The 16,807-nt window shown below is 49.0% G+C and overlaps 1 protein-coding gene across 2 annotated transcripts in view; it reads right to left on the bottom strand.

The window, feature by feature from the left end:
• Positions 1-2,783: 2,783 nt before the first annotated feature.
• LOC129714200 (synaptosomal-associated protein 25-like) overlaps positions 2,784-16,807 on the bottom strand; it is a 32,678-nt gene continuing 18,654 nt past the window's right edge. The window contains exons 4-8 of one of the 2 annotated variants that reach the window (XM_055663723.1): positions 14,536-14,584; positions 9,993-10,110; positions 6,753-6,887; positions 5,066-5,210; positions 2,784-3,950 (exon numbers count right to left, since the gene is read on the bottom strand). In XM_055663723.1, the coding sequence (XP_055519698.1) occupies positions 3,882-3,950; positions 5,066-5,210; positions 6,753-6,887; positions 9,993-10,110; positions 14,536-14,584 (516 nt within the window). In that variant the 3' untranslated portion in view covers positions 2,784-3,881. Of the gene's footprint in view, positions 3,951-5,065; positions 5,211-6,752; positions 6,888-9,992; positions 10,111-11,030; positions 11,149-14,535; positions 14,585-16,807 lie in introns of both variants that reach the window. The other variant, XM_055663722.1, reaches the window with a different exon arrangement.

Raw genomic sequence — 16,807 nt, 5'->3', positions numbered from 1 at the left:
TTCCTGCATCTAGCCTGTCCAACCCCTTAAGAATTTTGTACGTTTCTATAAGATCCTCCCCTCAATCTTCTGTCCAGAGATACTGCCTGTCCCGCTGAGTTACTCCAGCATTTTGTATCTATCTTCGGTGTAAACCAGCATCTGCAGTTCCCACCTACATTTAGAACCCCAATATTGCCTCTGCAGGTCCTTAATAATACGACTCCGAGTCAAATTGAGTTGGTCATTTTGATAACAATAAGCTATAGGTTTACATGGAATAAAGGCTTACATGGATGTATTGGGATCTTGGGACAACAATATTCGGCTATGAATGAGCCCTCATTGAGTTCCCTGGGAAGGTATTAGAACTGATCCCACCTTAAGGTTAACTCTGAGGTTCACAGCAGAACTAAACAGGACAGGATTAGTACGGGTGTCAGGGGTTATGGGGCGAAGGCAGGAGAATGGGGGTTGAGAGGGAAAGATAGATCGGCCATGATTGAATGGCGGAGCAGACTTGATGGGCCGAATGGCCTAATTCTGCTCCTAGGATATGAAAGAGTGAGCCAGTGAGGCCCGACAGAAGCGATGGAAAGGGAATCAATTATCAAATAAAATGGGAGTCGGTCGTTTGCACGGTGAATCCGAGGGTTCTGGGTGCAAACGCACGGTGAATCCGAGGGTTCTGGGCACAACCACACGGTGAATCCGAGGGTTCACAGTGAATCCGAGGGTTCTGGGCGCAACCACATGGTGAATCCGAGGGTTCCGGACACAACCACACGGTGAATCCGAGGGTTCTGGGCGCAAACGCACGGTGAATCCGAGGGTTCTGCGCGCAACCACACGGTGAATCCGAGGGTTCCGGACACAACCACACAGGAGAGAGTGAGCCACAACAGGAGGTGTGGAAAAGATAACCAACTATTAGAAACAAAATGGAGGGAGAATCATCTGGTATGAAGGGGGGGGGGGGGGGGATTCTATGGGCAAACTCCCTCTAAGTTTGGGTTAGCTTCAAGGACTCAGTGTAACTCGTCAGGGCTACAGGTCACGTCTGAGTGAAGGCAGGCAGTGGAGGAGGTGACGTGGGTCTGGGTTTGCGGGCAGCAGAGAGGGGCAAACACCGACATGCACCGTCTACAAATGCACCGTCTCCGCTGGCGGGGGGGGGGGGGGGGGGCGTAGAGCGGACCCCCAAGCTTGGGCTGAGGGGAGGGGGTGGAGGAGGAAGAGGGGGGAGGTAATGGCAACTAGTACAGGGTAGGGGCGGGAAGAACAAGTAAAGCTCACACTGGTCGCATGCAGATCTCAGGCCAGGCCCGGCCAGGGTGGGGGGGGGAGGGGTCCTGTGTGAGTGGGCAGGGGCTCAGGACCCTGAGCGGATTTCCATCCCCGCGGAAACCACCAGGTGACCATAGCAACAGCGAGCCCATCACCCAACAACCACTCAAAGAGCCAGCATCCCTCTCCTTCTTTTGTAAGAAACATAGAAACATAGAAAATAGGAGCATCCCATCCCTTTGAGCCAGCACCGCCATTCAATATGATCCTAGCTGATCATCCACAATCAGTACCCCATTCCAGCTTTGTCCCCTTCTTCCCGTCAGCCCTAAGAGCCAAATCTAACTCTCTCTCGAATGCATCAACTGAATTGGCCTCCATTGCCTTCTGTGGCAGAGAATTCCACAGATTCACAACTCTCTGGGTGTTAAGAGGCTGCCTTCTCTCACAAAAGACCCACCGACATCTTACAAGGATTCCATCCCGTTGTATGGAAGTGGGTCAGGGTTGGAGGGGGGTTGGCTGATGAGTAAAGGCTCATATGTGGATGTGGAGAGGATGTTTCCGCTCGTGGGAGAGTCTAGGACTCAGAATTAAAGGACGTTCATTTAGGAAGGAGATGAGGAGGAATCTCTTTGGAGGGTGGTGAATCTGTGGGATTTTTTCCCATGGAAGGTTGTGTTGGGCAAAGTCAGTGGACATTTTTAAGGCAGAGATGGATAGATTCTTGATTAGGGGTTATGGGGAGAAGGCAAGAGAGTGGGGTTAGGAGGAAGAGATAGATCAGTCATGGTTGAATGGCAGAGCAGACTTGAGGGGCCGAATGGCCTAATTCTGTTCCTGTCCCTTACGGCCTACACCCCATCGCCTTTAATCTATTAGTTCAGTGTTCTAATAGATTGATTGAATTGATACGAAGGCACAGCACAGGCCCTTCGGCCCATAAGTCCATGCTGACCATCTATCCCACTTCCCACTTTCTCATCCACGTGCTACACACCAGGGGGCACTTTACAGAGGGCCGATTAACCGACAAACCTGGGTTGCGGGGGGAGACCGGAGCACCCGGAGGAAACCCACGCGGTCACAGGGAGAACGGGAAAACTCCACACAGACAGCGCCCGAGGTCAGGATTGAACTGGGGTCTCTGGCGCGGTGAGGCAGCAGTTCTACCCGCTGCGCCACTCTGGCAGTGATATTAACTATTCTCAGAGAGATTTGGATAGTGGAAGCATATCGTAAAGGGGGAAATGTTGATTTCTCCTGGAATGTTACCCCGCAATAGACATGTGGTTCCACAACGCCTGAACCAGTATTCCACTAGGGAGGGAGAAGATGAGGAAGGGAGAGGATTTTCCACAACGCAGGGAGCCGAGGCTAGCTCCCGATGGCAAAATTCCGCATTGGATCTTTAGGGATGACCACCAGGAAGAGGTGGCAACGGAGTCTGGGAATGCCAAGCTTCAGTGGAACTAGGAGCAGGGTAGTAAAGGAGTGTGTGTGTGTGTGTGTGTGAGAGGAGGGCGTGGTGTGCGGTGGATGGGCCAATCTACTGTTTCATAGCTCGGCACATCCGCCCCAGACTTTCCAATCACCCCCTTTTTCATTCCCAACTTTGCCGAGAATTTGGCTGGAATGTGTTAAGTCTTCCTTCTGTGTTTTACAGGATACAAACTGCATTTAAAAAAAAAACACACGTCTTGTGTTCTCCCTCCGATTTGCCCTGAAGAACACAAATAGGCATTGAAGCCCGACCCGGTCAAAAGGCAGACATTTGGGGAACTGTCTCTGTGACATTTAAGCTTTGCGGTTGAATCCTGAAAAAACACGCACACACCGATCCAAACTTGGGAATGCCAAAAGACTTTCCCGATTCCCAATCCATTGCGTTAAACAGGGAATTGTGTTTAGAACGGCCTTCCTCAATTGCCATGTTTACGTAAGGTTTAACGGGGAGGATATACTGCAGTGAAATATGCTGTAGTGGATAGCCATCGAACTCAGGGATCAAGGAGCTAGCATGGACCCGATGGGGTGAACGGCCTCAATCTGTGCTGTAAAAACGTTGCCATGCTCTGTGCTTTTTTATTTTATGGGTTGTCTTCCAGCATATTGCAGTGGAGGTTACCTGTCACTGAGACCGTTTGCTCAGGATTTGATCTAAGACAGATCTTGCTTGTGATGTATTTGGTTCATAGATTATGGGGGGAGGGGGGTGACACTGGACCTGGCTTGTGTTTATCAAGATTCAACTGCACACAAACAAGAGAGCACACTTTCCATTTGGTTACGCACGCACGCACACACTTTTATCACAAGATTACGTAGAAAGACTCAAACAGAAAAAGGTACAAAGATTATAAAACTAAATACACAATTTACTCTTTGAACAGGCGATAATACAAATCCACACTTAAAAAAATACACTTTCCACAACTGGAACATTTTGCTACACTGAGAAATGATAAAATAAATTATAATGTACAGCGATATATTAAACCTTGCAGTTCCCCATCGGAGCAGAGGGACTTGCCCGTCCTGCACCTTGTAGATGCTGTAATGGATGATGGATGAATCTGGCGATATGCCAGGGTAGCTGAGGCTCTTGTTTCCCATCAGCCGCTCTCCAGCATCTTGTTAGCGTGCTTGTTGGCTTCATCGATACGGGCTTTGTTCATGTCACCCTGGTGGCAACAACACCGAGAGTTTAGTACAGTGTGTGTGTGTGTGTGTGTGTGTGTGTGTGTGTGTGTGTGTGTGTGTGTGTGTGTGTGTGTGTGTGTGTGTGTGTGTGTGTGTGTGTGTGTGTGTGTGTGTGTGTGTGTGTGTGCGCGTGTGTGTGTTTGTGTGTGTGTGTGTTTTTGTGGGTTTGTGTGTGTGTGAGTGTGCGTCTGTTTGTGTGTCAGTGTGTGTGATTGTGTGTGTGTGTGTTCGTGTGCATGTGTGTGTGCATATGGTGTATATGTGCATGTGTGTGTGCATGCATGTGTATGTGTGTGCATATGTGTGTGTGTGCATGCATGTGTGTGCATGCATGTGTATGTGTGTGCATATGTGCGTGTGCATACATATGTGTGCATGCATGCGTGGATGTGCATATGTGTGTGTGCATGCATCTGCATGTGTGCGTATGTGTGTATGTGTGTGTGTATGTGTGTGTGCATGTATTTGCATGTGTGTGTGTGTATGTGTGTGTGTGTGCATGTGTGTGTGTGTGCATGTGTGTGTGTGTGTGCATGTATGTGTGTGTGTGGGTGTGTATGTGTGTGTGCGTGTGTGTGTGTGTGTGCATGTATTTGCATGTGCGCACATGTGTGTGTGTGCATGCATGTGTGTGTGCGTATGTGTGTGTGCATGTGTTTGTGTGTGTGTGTTCATGTGTTCATGCATGTGTGTGTGCGTATGTGTGTGTGCGTATGTGTGTGTGTGTGTGTGTGTGTGTGCGTATGTGTGTGTGCGTATGTGTGTGTGCATGTATGTGCATGTGTGCACGTGTGTGTTCATGCATGCATGTGTGTGTGCGTATGTGTATGTGTGTGTGCATACATGTGTGTTTGCGTGTGTGTGCCCAACTATACAAATCTTCAATTATCTCTTCTTATTTAGTGTAGTTTAGTTTAGAGATTCAGCGCAGAAACAGGCCCTTCGGCCCATCGAGTCCATGCCGACCAGTGATCCCCGCACATTAACCACGTTGTGCCTATCCACATGCAGTACACTAGAGTTGGAGAAGTGCATGTATAGATATTGTTTCTTTACCATCACGAGTACAGTGACATAGTTTGGGCGCCATTCTCACCTTGGTGACGATCCTGTCGATCTGGGCATTCTGCGAGCCGATCTCGTTCCCCATGTCGAGGGCCATGTGCCGCAGGTTGCCGATGATGCTGCCCACCTGATCCAGGTTTTCTTCCATCTCGTTTTCCCGAGCATCATCTGTGACCCTAAGGTTGGAAATATCACACACGCTCAGCTGAAAACGGGCCCTTGCCAACAAGTGCCTTAACGAGTCCCGCCCCAGTCACTCCCTCTGCCACCAGGCAAGAGTCTATTTTAGTTTGGAAATACAGTGCGGAAACACCGAGTCCACTCTGACCAGCGATTCCCCACTCTGTGGATGGTTCGATTGTAATCATAGAAACATAGAAACATAGAAAATAGGTGCAGGAGGAGGCCATTCGGCCCTTCACAACCAATTGTTCAAGCGCTTTTGATTGCAACATGCGCCTTAATTTAGTTCAACAAAGAAACTGACAAGTTACTAAAGAACTCATTGTGATCATTCATTGTGATCATGGCTGATCGTCCCCTATCAATAACCCGTGCCTGCCTTCTCCCCATATCCCTTGACTCCACTAGCCCCTAGAGCTCTATCTAACTCTCTCTTAAATCCATCCAGTGACTTGGCCTCCACTGCCCTCTGTGGCAGGGAATTCCACAAATTCACAACTCTCTGGGTGAAAACGTTTTTTTTCTCACCTCAGTCTTTAAGTGACCTCCCTTTTATTCTAAGGCTGTGGCCCCTGGTTCTGGACTCGCCCAACATTGGGAACATTTTTCCTGCATCTAGCTTGTCCAGTCCTTTTATAATTTTATATGGTTCTATAAGAATCCCCCTCATCCTTCTAAACTCCAGTGAATACAAGCCTAGTCTTTTCAATCTTTCCTCATGTGTAGTCTTTCCGCTGACTGGTTAGCGCGCAACAAAAGCTTTTCACTGAATCTCGGCACACGTGACAATAAACTAAACTAATACTGTGGCCCAAATCACACCCGACTCACGGCAAGTTTGGAAAGCCCAACCACAGTTGGGATATGATCCCACCAGTCGGGATCTCCGTTTTCCCCCCACAAACACACACACACACACCAAAGCATTTCGTTGTCTCTGTACTGTACACTGACAATGACAATTAAATTGAATCTGAATCTGAATCAAAGGCCGACAGGTTTGTAGATGAATTGGCTTTGTGTAAGATTGTAAATTGTCCCTAGTGTGCGTAGGATAGTGTTAGTGCACGGGATGATCGCGGGCCAACACGGGCTCGGTGGGCCGAAGGGCCTGTTGCCAAGCTGTATCTCTGAGGTCTAAAGTATAGTCTAAAGAAATATGTACTCTAGCAGTCCTAACTCTACGCTGATTACTGCACGGTGGCGCAGCGGGTAGAGTTGCTGCCTCACAGCGCCAGAGACCCGGGTTTGATCCTGACTACGGGTGCTGTCTGAACGGAGTTTGCACGTTCTCCCAGCGACCTGAGTAGGTTTTCTCCAGGTCCTCCGGTTTCCCCCCACACTCCAAAGACGTACAGGTCTGTGGATGAAATGGCTTTGCTATAAATGTAAATTGTCCCCCCAGTGTGTGTGTGTGTGTGTGGGGGATAGCATTGGTGTGCGGGGATCGTGGGTCGACACGGACTCGATGGGCCGAAGGGTCTGTTTCAGCGCTGTATCTCTAAACTGTGAGACTAATCTGCCCCGATCTTTACCTCCGGATATATCCTCCACTCATGGCCATCTGCTCACGGTCATCCATCACTCGAGCCGGCTGGCTAGCCACCACACCGTCCTGGTTGTTTCCCCACACCTTCTTGTAAGCTCCTCCGGCCTGGAAGCTCTTTAACCTTAAAGGAGCAAACACAATGTTGAAAGAGCAGGCGCAACGTGCAGGAAGGAACTGCAGATGCTGGTTTACACCGAAGATGGACACAAAATGCTGGAGTAACTCAGCGGGACAGGCAGCATCTCGGGAGAGAAGGGTGAGGTTTCGGGTCCCGACCACAAACGTCACCCATTCCTTCTCTCCAGAGATGCTGCCTGTCCCACTGAGTTACTCCAGCCTTTTCTGTCTATCTTCGTTGAAAGAGCAGAGCTGTTTCTCGCAAGCCAACGAGCTTAAAGCGATTCTAGTCTACACAGGGATAAGCCAGCAACACAAGACATCAGATACAGACACTATGATCATCCACATAATGCATCCCACTGATGCACCCAAGACATCTTGTTCTTCCTCACCTTATACCGAGTGGAACTGTATGATAGACACAAAATGCTGGAGTAACTCAGCAGGACAGGCAGCATCTCTGGGGAGAAGGAATGGGTGATGTTTTGGGTCGAGACCCTTCTTCAGACTGATGCCAGAGGAGGGGGCGGGACAAAGATAGAATGTAGGCAGAGACAGAGAAACATAGACAATAGGCGCAGGAGTAGGCCATTCGGCCCTTCGAGCCTGCACCATTCGCCATTCAATATGATCATGGCTGATCATCCAACTCAGTATCCCATCCCTGCCGTCTCTCCATACCCCCTGATCCCTTTAGCCACAAGGCCACATCTAACTCCCTCTTAAATATAGCCAATGAACTGTGGCCTCAACTACTTTCTGTGGCAGAGAATTCCACAGATTCACCCAGAGACAGTAAGACTAGTGGGAGAACTGGGAAGGGCGAGGGGAAAGGAGGAGAAAGCAGGGACTACCTGAAGTTAGAGAAGTCAATGTTCATACCGCTGGGGTGTAAACTACCCAAGCGAAATATAAGGTGCTGCTCCTCCAATTTGCGCTGGGCCTCACTTTGACAATGGAGGAGGCCCAGGACAGAAAGGTCAGATTGGGAATGGGAGGGGGAGTTGAAGTTCTGGGCCACCGGGAGATCAGGTAGGTTAAGACGGACTGAGCGGAGGTCTTCAGCGAAACGATCGCCGAGCCTGCGCTTGGTCTCACCGCTGTAGAGAAGTTGAGAGGAGTCGAGACCCTTTTTGTTTTGGGTGAGGTAAGAATGGGGTAGAGAAGAATAACTAACACAAGATCATCAGATGAAGGATGGCATCCACTATTGTCTGTTGTAGACTGGAGATAGACATTAATCTTAGGGTTGCCAACTATCCCCATTCCCAAATAAGCAACAAACAGTCAAAATACGGGACAGATTCCCCGACGGCAATTCGTTGACCGACTCGGCCGTGGCTGGGTGAATGATGAGTTGGGTCTGGGCGCTGGACTGCACGCAAAGCCCAGCCGGCGGGCCAGCTGAGGAGTTTTGGCCCGGCACCCCATCCAACCGATGATCGGCCACGAGAAGGAGGGGTGGTGCTGTTGGCGGTAAGCGAAGGTCCGAAGGCCAGGGTGCCGACCGACGGACGGGGCCACTGGCGAGGTGCTGCTGCTGCACTCCATGGGCTGCACCACGTCGGGACGGGTGAGGCGGCGCTCCGACCCGACAGTCCCCTCGACCCGAGTAGTAGCGGTCAAATACGGGACAAGGGCGATCCCATACGGGACAAACCAATTTAGCCCAATATGCGGGATGTCCCGGCTAATACGGGCCAGTTGGCAACCCTAGCTACTATTGTCTGTTTCAGACTGGAGATAGGCATCATCTGTCATCGAACCCAGGTCTCTGGTAATGTACTGTGCCACTGTGCTGTACTCATTGAGGGCTGCCCAGTTTAGTGTAGGGTTAACCCATGGGTACTAGATGGCTAGGGAGGATTTGATGGGCAGAAGAGCCTATTTCCATGCTGTTGACATGACAACACTTGGCGCTGTATAGTCCCTCTTCATATTTGCAAAAACATTTCTCAACACAGAACAATGAATAACAGCAGTGGCCAGATGGCCCATTCAATCACCATGCAAGTCAAAGCACTTATCCATGCGGAGAGTCCATCTGCTGACCACCGAGCCTTCAGCTGAGGAGATAGACCTCAGACACATTCAGATATAACACATCGAGTTCATCAGATGCACTAACTCCAGGACATCAACACCAGGACGGGTGGGCATGTGAAATGTTTCAGGTTGAGATCGTAGGTTCAAGGTGAAGGGGACAAGGTTTAATAGGAATCTGAGGGGTAACTTCTTCACACAAAGGGTGGAGGGTGCATAAACACATAGAAACATAGAAATCAGGTGGAGGAGTAGGCCATTCGGCCCTTCGAGCCTGCACCGCCATTCAATATGATCATGGCTGATCATCCAACTCAGTATCCCGTACCTGCCTTCTCTCCATACCCCCCTGATCCCCTTAGCCACAAGGGCCACATCTAACTCCCTCTTAAATATAGCCAATGAACTGGCCTCAACTACCCTCTGTGGCAGAGAGTTCCAGAGATTCACCACTCTCTGTGTGAAAAAAAGTTCTTCTCATCTCGGTTTTAAAGGATTTCCCCCTTATCCTTAAGCTGTGACCCCTTGTCCTGGACTTCCCCAACATCGGGAACAATCTTCCTGCATCTAGCCTGTCCAACCCCTTAAGAATTTTGTAAGTTTCTATAAGATCCCCTCTCAATCTCCTAAATTCTAGAGAGTATAAACCAAGTCTATCCAGTCTTTCTTCATAAGACAGTCCTGACATCCCAGGAATCAGTCTGGTGAACCGTCTCTGCACTCCCTCTATGGCAATAGCCCGTGCATGGAACGAGCTGCCGGAGGAGGTAGTTGAGGCTGGGACTGTCACAACGTTTAATGCACGGTTAAGACAGGTACATGGATCGGACAGGTTTGGAGGGATATGGACCAAATGCGGGACTAGTGTAGCTGGGACATGCTGGCCTGTGCGGGCAAGTCTAAACTGGTCCTTGGAAAATTGGGAATTAATTTCTAAGGACATATACGCCGATTGCTTCTCAAAGTGTTTATGAGAGTCAGCGGCTAGATGGAATGGTGTTATGTCTCGTCAAGCAGCATGCAGGCAGGCAGGCGGCCTCTGGGACCGGCAGTCAACACCTACTTATTGCAGGGGCAGGAACAAAGACCACAGCATTTGCCCAGATCCGAGAGATTTTTCTCAGCTTCTTTCATGTCCTTATTGATCTGATCCATGCCCTCGTCAATCCTCTCCAATTGCTCTGAATGAGGAAGATAGTTAGTTTCCACAGACAATGACAACAAGCAAGCAAGGGATCGGTGAACCACCAAACTGACTGGGATGGAGCTGACTCTTGCAAAATGGATACAGGTACACAAAAATGCTGGAGAAACTCAGCGGGTGCAGCAGCATCTATAGAGCGAAGGAAATAGGCGACGTTTCGGGCCGAAACCCTTCTTCAGACTCCTTCGTATTTCCTTCGCTCCATAGATGCTGCTGCACCCGCTGAGTTTCTCCAGCACTTTTGTGTACCTTCGATTTTCCAGCATCTGCAGTTCCTTCTTAAAACACTCTTGCAAAATGGGTACAGGTGCTCATGAGGTACCTGAGCCACTGGAGATTTATAACTCCATTTTGTGTAATGAGGAACTGCAGATGCTGGTTTACACCGAAGATAGACACAAAATGCTGGAGTAACTCAGCGGGACAGGCAGCATCTCTGCAGAGAAAGTCCAGCATCTCTGGAGAGAAGTTCTGGGTCGAGAGTACCCCCACCAATGTAAAGCACTTTGGCCAACGAGAGTTGTTTTTTAGATGTGCTATAAGAATAAAAGTGATGACTTGACTTGACTTGAGACCCTTCTTCAGACTGAGTGGCTTCATCAAACTCTGAAGAAGTCTCAAGAAGGGTCTCGACCCGAAACGGCACCCGTTCCTTCCACCCAGAGATGCAGAGTAACTCCAAAACTTTGTGCGTATCTCCATTATCCCCAGCTTCGTGCCTTTAGACCAGTCCCGATCAGTGTGGGGGTTCCCCCAACCCTTGAGAGAAACAGACGCACATTAAGAGTAGGAAAACAGAGCAGAAGACAGATGTATAAGACCAGCAGGACATGGACACAGGAGTTGGCCACGGAACTCAGTGCACCCCAGAAGTGGCCGCCCACTGCCAGTACCTACTTGGCGCAAGGGCAGACGCAAAGGCCACAGCACTTTGCCATGTCTGACAGATTTTTCTCTGCCTCCTTCATGTCCTGGTTGATCTGGTCCATGCCTTCCTCAACACGATCAAGTTGTTCTGGTCGGAGCAGAAGCAAAGGAGTTGAGTTTCAAGAGAGGGAAATATCAGGGTGTGTCGGGTGGGGTTGCAATAACATCGAGACAGATGCAACGAGCTGGCCGAGGCTGGAGAATAAATTCCTTGCCCCCCACATTAGTTTTAGAGACACAGCGCAGAAACAGGCCCTTCGGCCCATCGAGTCCGCACCGACCTGCGAAGATTGATTAGAATGGAGAAACATAGAAACATAGAAAATAGGTGCAGGTGTAAGCCATTCGGCCCTTCGAGCCTGCACCGCCATTCAATATGATCATGGCTGATCATCCAACTCAGTATCCCATCCCTGCCTTCTCTCCATACCCCCTGATACCTTTAGCCACAAGGGCCACATCTAACTCCCTCTTAAATATAGCCAATGAACTGTGGCTTCAACTACCTTCTGTGGCAGAGAATTCCACAGATTCACCACTCTCTGTGTGAAAAATGTTTTTCTCATCTCGGTCCTAAAAGACTTCCCCCTTATCCTTAAGCTGTGTGACCCCTTGTTCTGGACTTCCCCAACATCGGGAACAATCTTCCTGCATCTAGCCTGTCCAACCCCTTAAGAATTTTGCAAGTTTCTATAAGATCCCCCCTCAATCTTCTAAATTCTAGCGAGTACAAGCCGAGTCTATCCAGTCTTTCTTCATATGAAAGTCCTGACATCCCAGGAATCAGTCTGGTGAACCTTCTCTGTACTCCCTCTATGGCAAGAATGTCTTTCCTCAGATTAGGAGACCAAAACTGTACGCAATACTCCAGGTGTGGTCTCACCAAGACCCTGTACAACTGCAGTAGAACCTCCCTGCTCCTATACTCATGGAACTGCAGATGCTGGTTTACAGTACAAGATGCAAAGTGCTGGAGTAAAGCAGGAGGGGGGTCAGCCAGCATCTCAGGAGTACATGGATAGGTGACGTTTTGGATAGGGAAACTTCTCCAGACTGATTAGAGTGGCGTTATTCGTTATGAGACGGGAATAATTGTCAAATTTTAAACATATATACACAATTGAATTTATTTTAGTTTAGTTTAGTTTAGTTTAAAAATACAGCATTGGAAGAGGCCCTTCAGCCCACCGAATTCATGCCGACCATTGATCAGCCAGCCAGGACTTTCTCATCCACTCCCCCACACAAGGAGTAATTTACAGCACCAGGCAGTGGAAGGCTCTACCCAAGTTGCCTGCCCGCGGGATATTTCCGGGGATATGTCCGTGCCCGGGTGCGGATAGAGAGGGAATACGCCCTGTCTACGGGAACCCTGAGGGAGTTCCGCAACCGCTGGCCATCGAGGGGGTTGTTGAATGTATCCTGGACAAGGATTGCAACATAGTTGCTTAGCAGTTGCTTAGCGTATTTGTCCATCTTGTATTATGGTGGTGTTTTGTTTTATCGTATTGTAAATACTATTTTAATATTTGAATAAATATTTGTGATTCAAAATTTTTTTTTAAAAAAGGAGTAATTTACTGGGGCCAATTGACACACAAGACCCACGGATATTCGGGATGTGGGAGGAAACTGGAGCACCCCAGGGAACCACGTAGAGAGGGGGGAGGGTCGGGAGGGAGGAGGGCGTCTCCCTGTCGGTCTGTCCCTGGGCCTGGCCAAGATGGTCCAGGCAGCGGGCAGTCAATGGGCCGCACAGCGGTCGGCTGCCCGCACCTTTTCCGGGGTTACGTACGTGCCCGCGTGTCCGTGGAGAGGGAACGCCCGGTGTCCACGGGGACTCTGAAGGCCTTCCGTGAGCGCTGATCGCCACGGGAGGTCGAATGTATTGTTGATAAAAGTGTTAATATTTAATATTTAATATTATATATTAATATATAATATTTAATATTTAATATTTAAATTTGAAAGCTTTGTTTGATCGTGTTACTACTTTTGTTTGTTCTGAATAAAAGCATTTTGTATGAAAAAAATAAAGAAAACCCACGTGGCCACAGGCAGAACATGCAAACTCCGCATAGACAGCACTCGAGGTCAGGATGGAAGCCGGGTCTCCAGAGCAGCTCCACCCGCTGCGCCACCGTGCCTCTCACAGTTCCGTTCAACCCCTATAGCTTCATGGTGGGTTGACTATGTTATGTGGGTTAGTCTGTTCAGTGCCACCCCAGGGTGTACTCAGGTCATGGCTACAAAACAAACCCTGGCAGTGAACAGGTTAACTCAATATGACCAGTCACTGGTTAACTCAATGAGACTTGTTCCTGAGACCAGCTTGGCTCAGCTCCCCAGAGAGCTTTGAGTCACCGAGAAGGTGGTGACTCATTTGAAGGCCGAAGGAGAATAATCCCTTTACAAGTACGTCGTGCAACCCCTAATTAGTCCCTTCTCCAGCCCAGAGTTTAACAACAATATCAAGCGGTTTGCAATTTCAGTCTAAGCTTTGAAAGAATAGATATTGTCCAAAGCGATTAGACTGTGTCATCTCCTCCCCTAAAGGGCCTGTCCCACTTTCACGACCTAATTCATAGAAACATAGAAAATTGGTGCAGGAGTAGGCCATTCGGCCCTTCGAGCCTGCACCGCCATTCAATATGATCATGGCTGATCATCCAACTCAGTGTCCCGTACCTGCCTTCTCTCCATACCCCCTGATCCCTTTAGCCACATGGGTCAGATCTAACTCCCTCTTAAATATAGCCAATGAACTATAACCATATAACCATATAACAATTACAGCACGGAAACAGGCCATCTCGACCCTTCTAGTCCGTGCCGAACACATAATCTCCCCTAATCCCATATACCTGCGCTCAGACCATAACCCTCCATTCCCTTCCCATCCATATAACTATCCAATTTATTTTTAAATGATAAAAACGAACCTGCCTCCACCACCTTCACTGGAAGCTCATTCCACACAGCTACCACTCTCTGAGTAAAAAGCTACCATAGAGTAAGGAACTGTGGCGTCAACTACCTTCTGTGGCAGAGAATTGCACAGATTCACCACTCTCTGTGTGAAAAATGTTTTTCTCATCTCGGTCCTAAAAGATTTCCCCCTTATCCTTAAACTGTGTGACCCCCTTGTTCTGGACTTCCCCAACATCGGGAATAATCTTCCTGCATCTAGCCTGTCCAACCCCTTAAGAATTTTGTAAGTTTCTATAAGATCCCCCCTCATTCTTCTATTCACGACCTCTGCCGAGTTTGCCCTTGTCTGATACTCGCAGCGAGGTCGTAGGTAGGTCGTAGCGGGCCGTGATGCTGGTCGTAGGTACTCGTGGCATCAAGTAGGTCGGGGCGTTTTTTCTAGCCTGATGAAAAATGTCCACGAGTAAAAAAAGGCTGTGAATTAGGTCGTGAAAGTGGGACAGGCCCTTCAATATATCCCGAGTGTTCGCAGAGATTCACTCACCTCCTTGCTCATCCAGCATGACCAGAGTCCTGATCCCGGCATCTTTGCTCTGTTTGAAGTGAAAAGACAAAAGAATGCGGGACATATTGTGAGAAAAAAACATTCAAACTAAACATGTGTTTAAGAAGGAACTGCAGATGCTGGAAAATCGAAGGAAAATCGAGTTGGGACGAAGGGCCTGTTTCCACACTGTATTAATCTATGACTCTATCTAAGTCTGAAGAAGGGTCCCGACCCGAAACATCTCCTATCCATGTTGAACAGAAATGGTGCCTGATCTGCTGAGTTGTTCCCATCATTTGGGTCCTTTTGTGTAAACCATTGTGAAGGGTTTCGGCCCGAATCGTTGCCTATTTCCTTCGCTCCATAGATGTTGCCTCACCCGCTGAGTTTCTCCAGCATTTTAGTCTAACTCCGATTTTCCAGCATCTGCAGTTCCTTCTTAAACATGATACCAAATTACACTGATCACAGACTTAGATAGAGTCATAGATTAATACAGTGTGGAAACAGGCCCTTTGTCCCAACTCGTCCACACCGGCCAACAATGTCCCAGCTACCCTAGATCCACTTGCCTGTGCTTGGCCCATAACCCTCTCCACGGCCATGGGCAGATTCATGGGTCATTTTCGGCCCCCATTTTGGTAACCGGCTTCCGTCTCCGTACCAAAGATCCCGTAGCGGAGCAAAGATACTAGTGCGGAGACGGAAGCCGGTTACGGAAACATCCTCGTAAAAATCAAAGTTCTTTGGTAAAAATCTTCTCTTCATTTTCAGAATTATAATTTATTAACACAAACTGTTCCCCCGCAACGTTGATTACACTGCGAGTCGGGGGTCGGGTCGGGTCGGGTCGGGTTACTGGAATGGATGAAAAAAGGCCCACGTTCCGCTCCGTTGCGTACTACACGTCAGCTCATTGCATTTAGCAGGAGTGGTCTATCTTGCTCCACTATAGGATCTTTGGTATCTACGCCTGTCATCATTTTATATTCTTCTATCAGGTCCCCCCTCAACCTCCAGCATTGCACAGAAAATAACCCAAGTCTGTCCAACCTTTCCCTGTAGCTAGTACTTCCTAATCCAGGCATCGATCTGCAAAACTTCCTTTGTACCCTTTCCAAAGCCTCCACATCCTTCCTGTAATGGAGAGACCAGAACTGCAAGCTAAACCGCATGGCCTTGCCAAAGTCCATAGCAACAAAGTCCCTTCAGACAATGTCCACTGTGCTACCTTCATCTAATCTCTTGGTTACCTCGTCGAAAAACACCAACAGGTCTGTGAGACACATTTTGCCAGATAGTCTTGCTGACTATCTATTATCAGCTCATGTCTATTTAAATGCTGGCCGTTCCAGTAGTGGTTCCAGCACAGCCTCAGAATAAAAGGACGTTACTTCAGAATGAGGATATGGAAGAATATCTTCAGCTAGAGAGTGGTGAAACTGTGGGATTCATTGCCACTGACAGCAGTGGAGGCAAAGTCATTGGGTATTTTTAAAGCAGGTTCTTGATTCATAAAGGGCCTGTCCCACAAGCATGCGACCTGCATGCGGCAAACGCAACCAAACCGGAAACAGGGGCCGCTCGGAGGTCAAGTGAATGACGTGAAGTTCGAGCCACATCCGTGGGAATTTCTCGCGTGACGTATATGGCGTCAAGACACAGTACGGTGTCGATGCGGCTGCGGGCCGGCGGGCCGTTGCCACGCAGAATTTTTGAACACGGTCAGTTTTTCAGAGCCCCGCGCGATGTCGGGACCAGCTCCGTACAACTCCATACGGCTCCGGCGATCGAAGTGGGACCGTACGGCCCCGCGAGGCCGTACGGCTCAAGCGACCACGTTAGGTCGCGCTTACCGCATGGAGTCGCATGCTCGTGGGACAGGCACTTTAGGGCGTCGGACGTTAAGGAGAGAAGGTAGGAGAATGGTGGAAAAACAGTTCAGCCATGATGGAGCAATGGTGGAGCAGACTGGAAGGGCCGAATGGCCTGAATTTGGCTACTGTGTCGTATGATGTTATGGTCTTTGGTTGTGTTCTGCAGGGTGGACACAGCTCCTCAGTAACACAGGAGTGCTGCTGGATCAGGCCATTGATCGGAGCCCAGCTACATTCCCTGAAGTGCTGCAACATGCACCAGCTAATATTGCGGACATTTTTAAATGACTGCCTCTCACGATCACACGTCTGTCTGTAGCCGCACAGGGCGGTGAAAAAAAATCAATTCAGCTCTCAACACAAAGGATGTAAAATACTGAATCTGCCTCCTT

Source organism: Leucoraja erinacea, chromosome 38 (assembly GCF_028641065.1).
Source record: "Leucoraja erinacea ecotype New England chromosome 38, Leri_hhj_1, whole genome shotgun sequence".
Lineage (NCBI taxonomy): Eukaryota > Metazoa > Chordata > Chondrichthyes > Rajiformes > Rajidae > Leucoraja > Leucoraja erinaceus.
The sequence above is the reverse complement of the archived record's forward strand: the minus strand, read 5'-3'. Positions and strand labels throughout refer to the sequence as shown.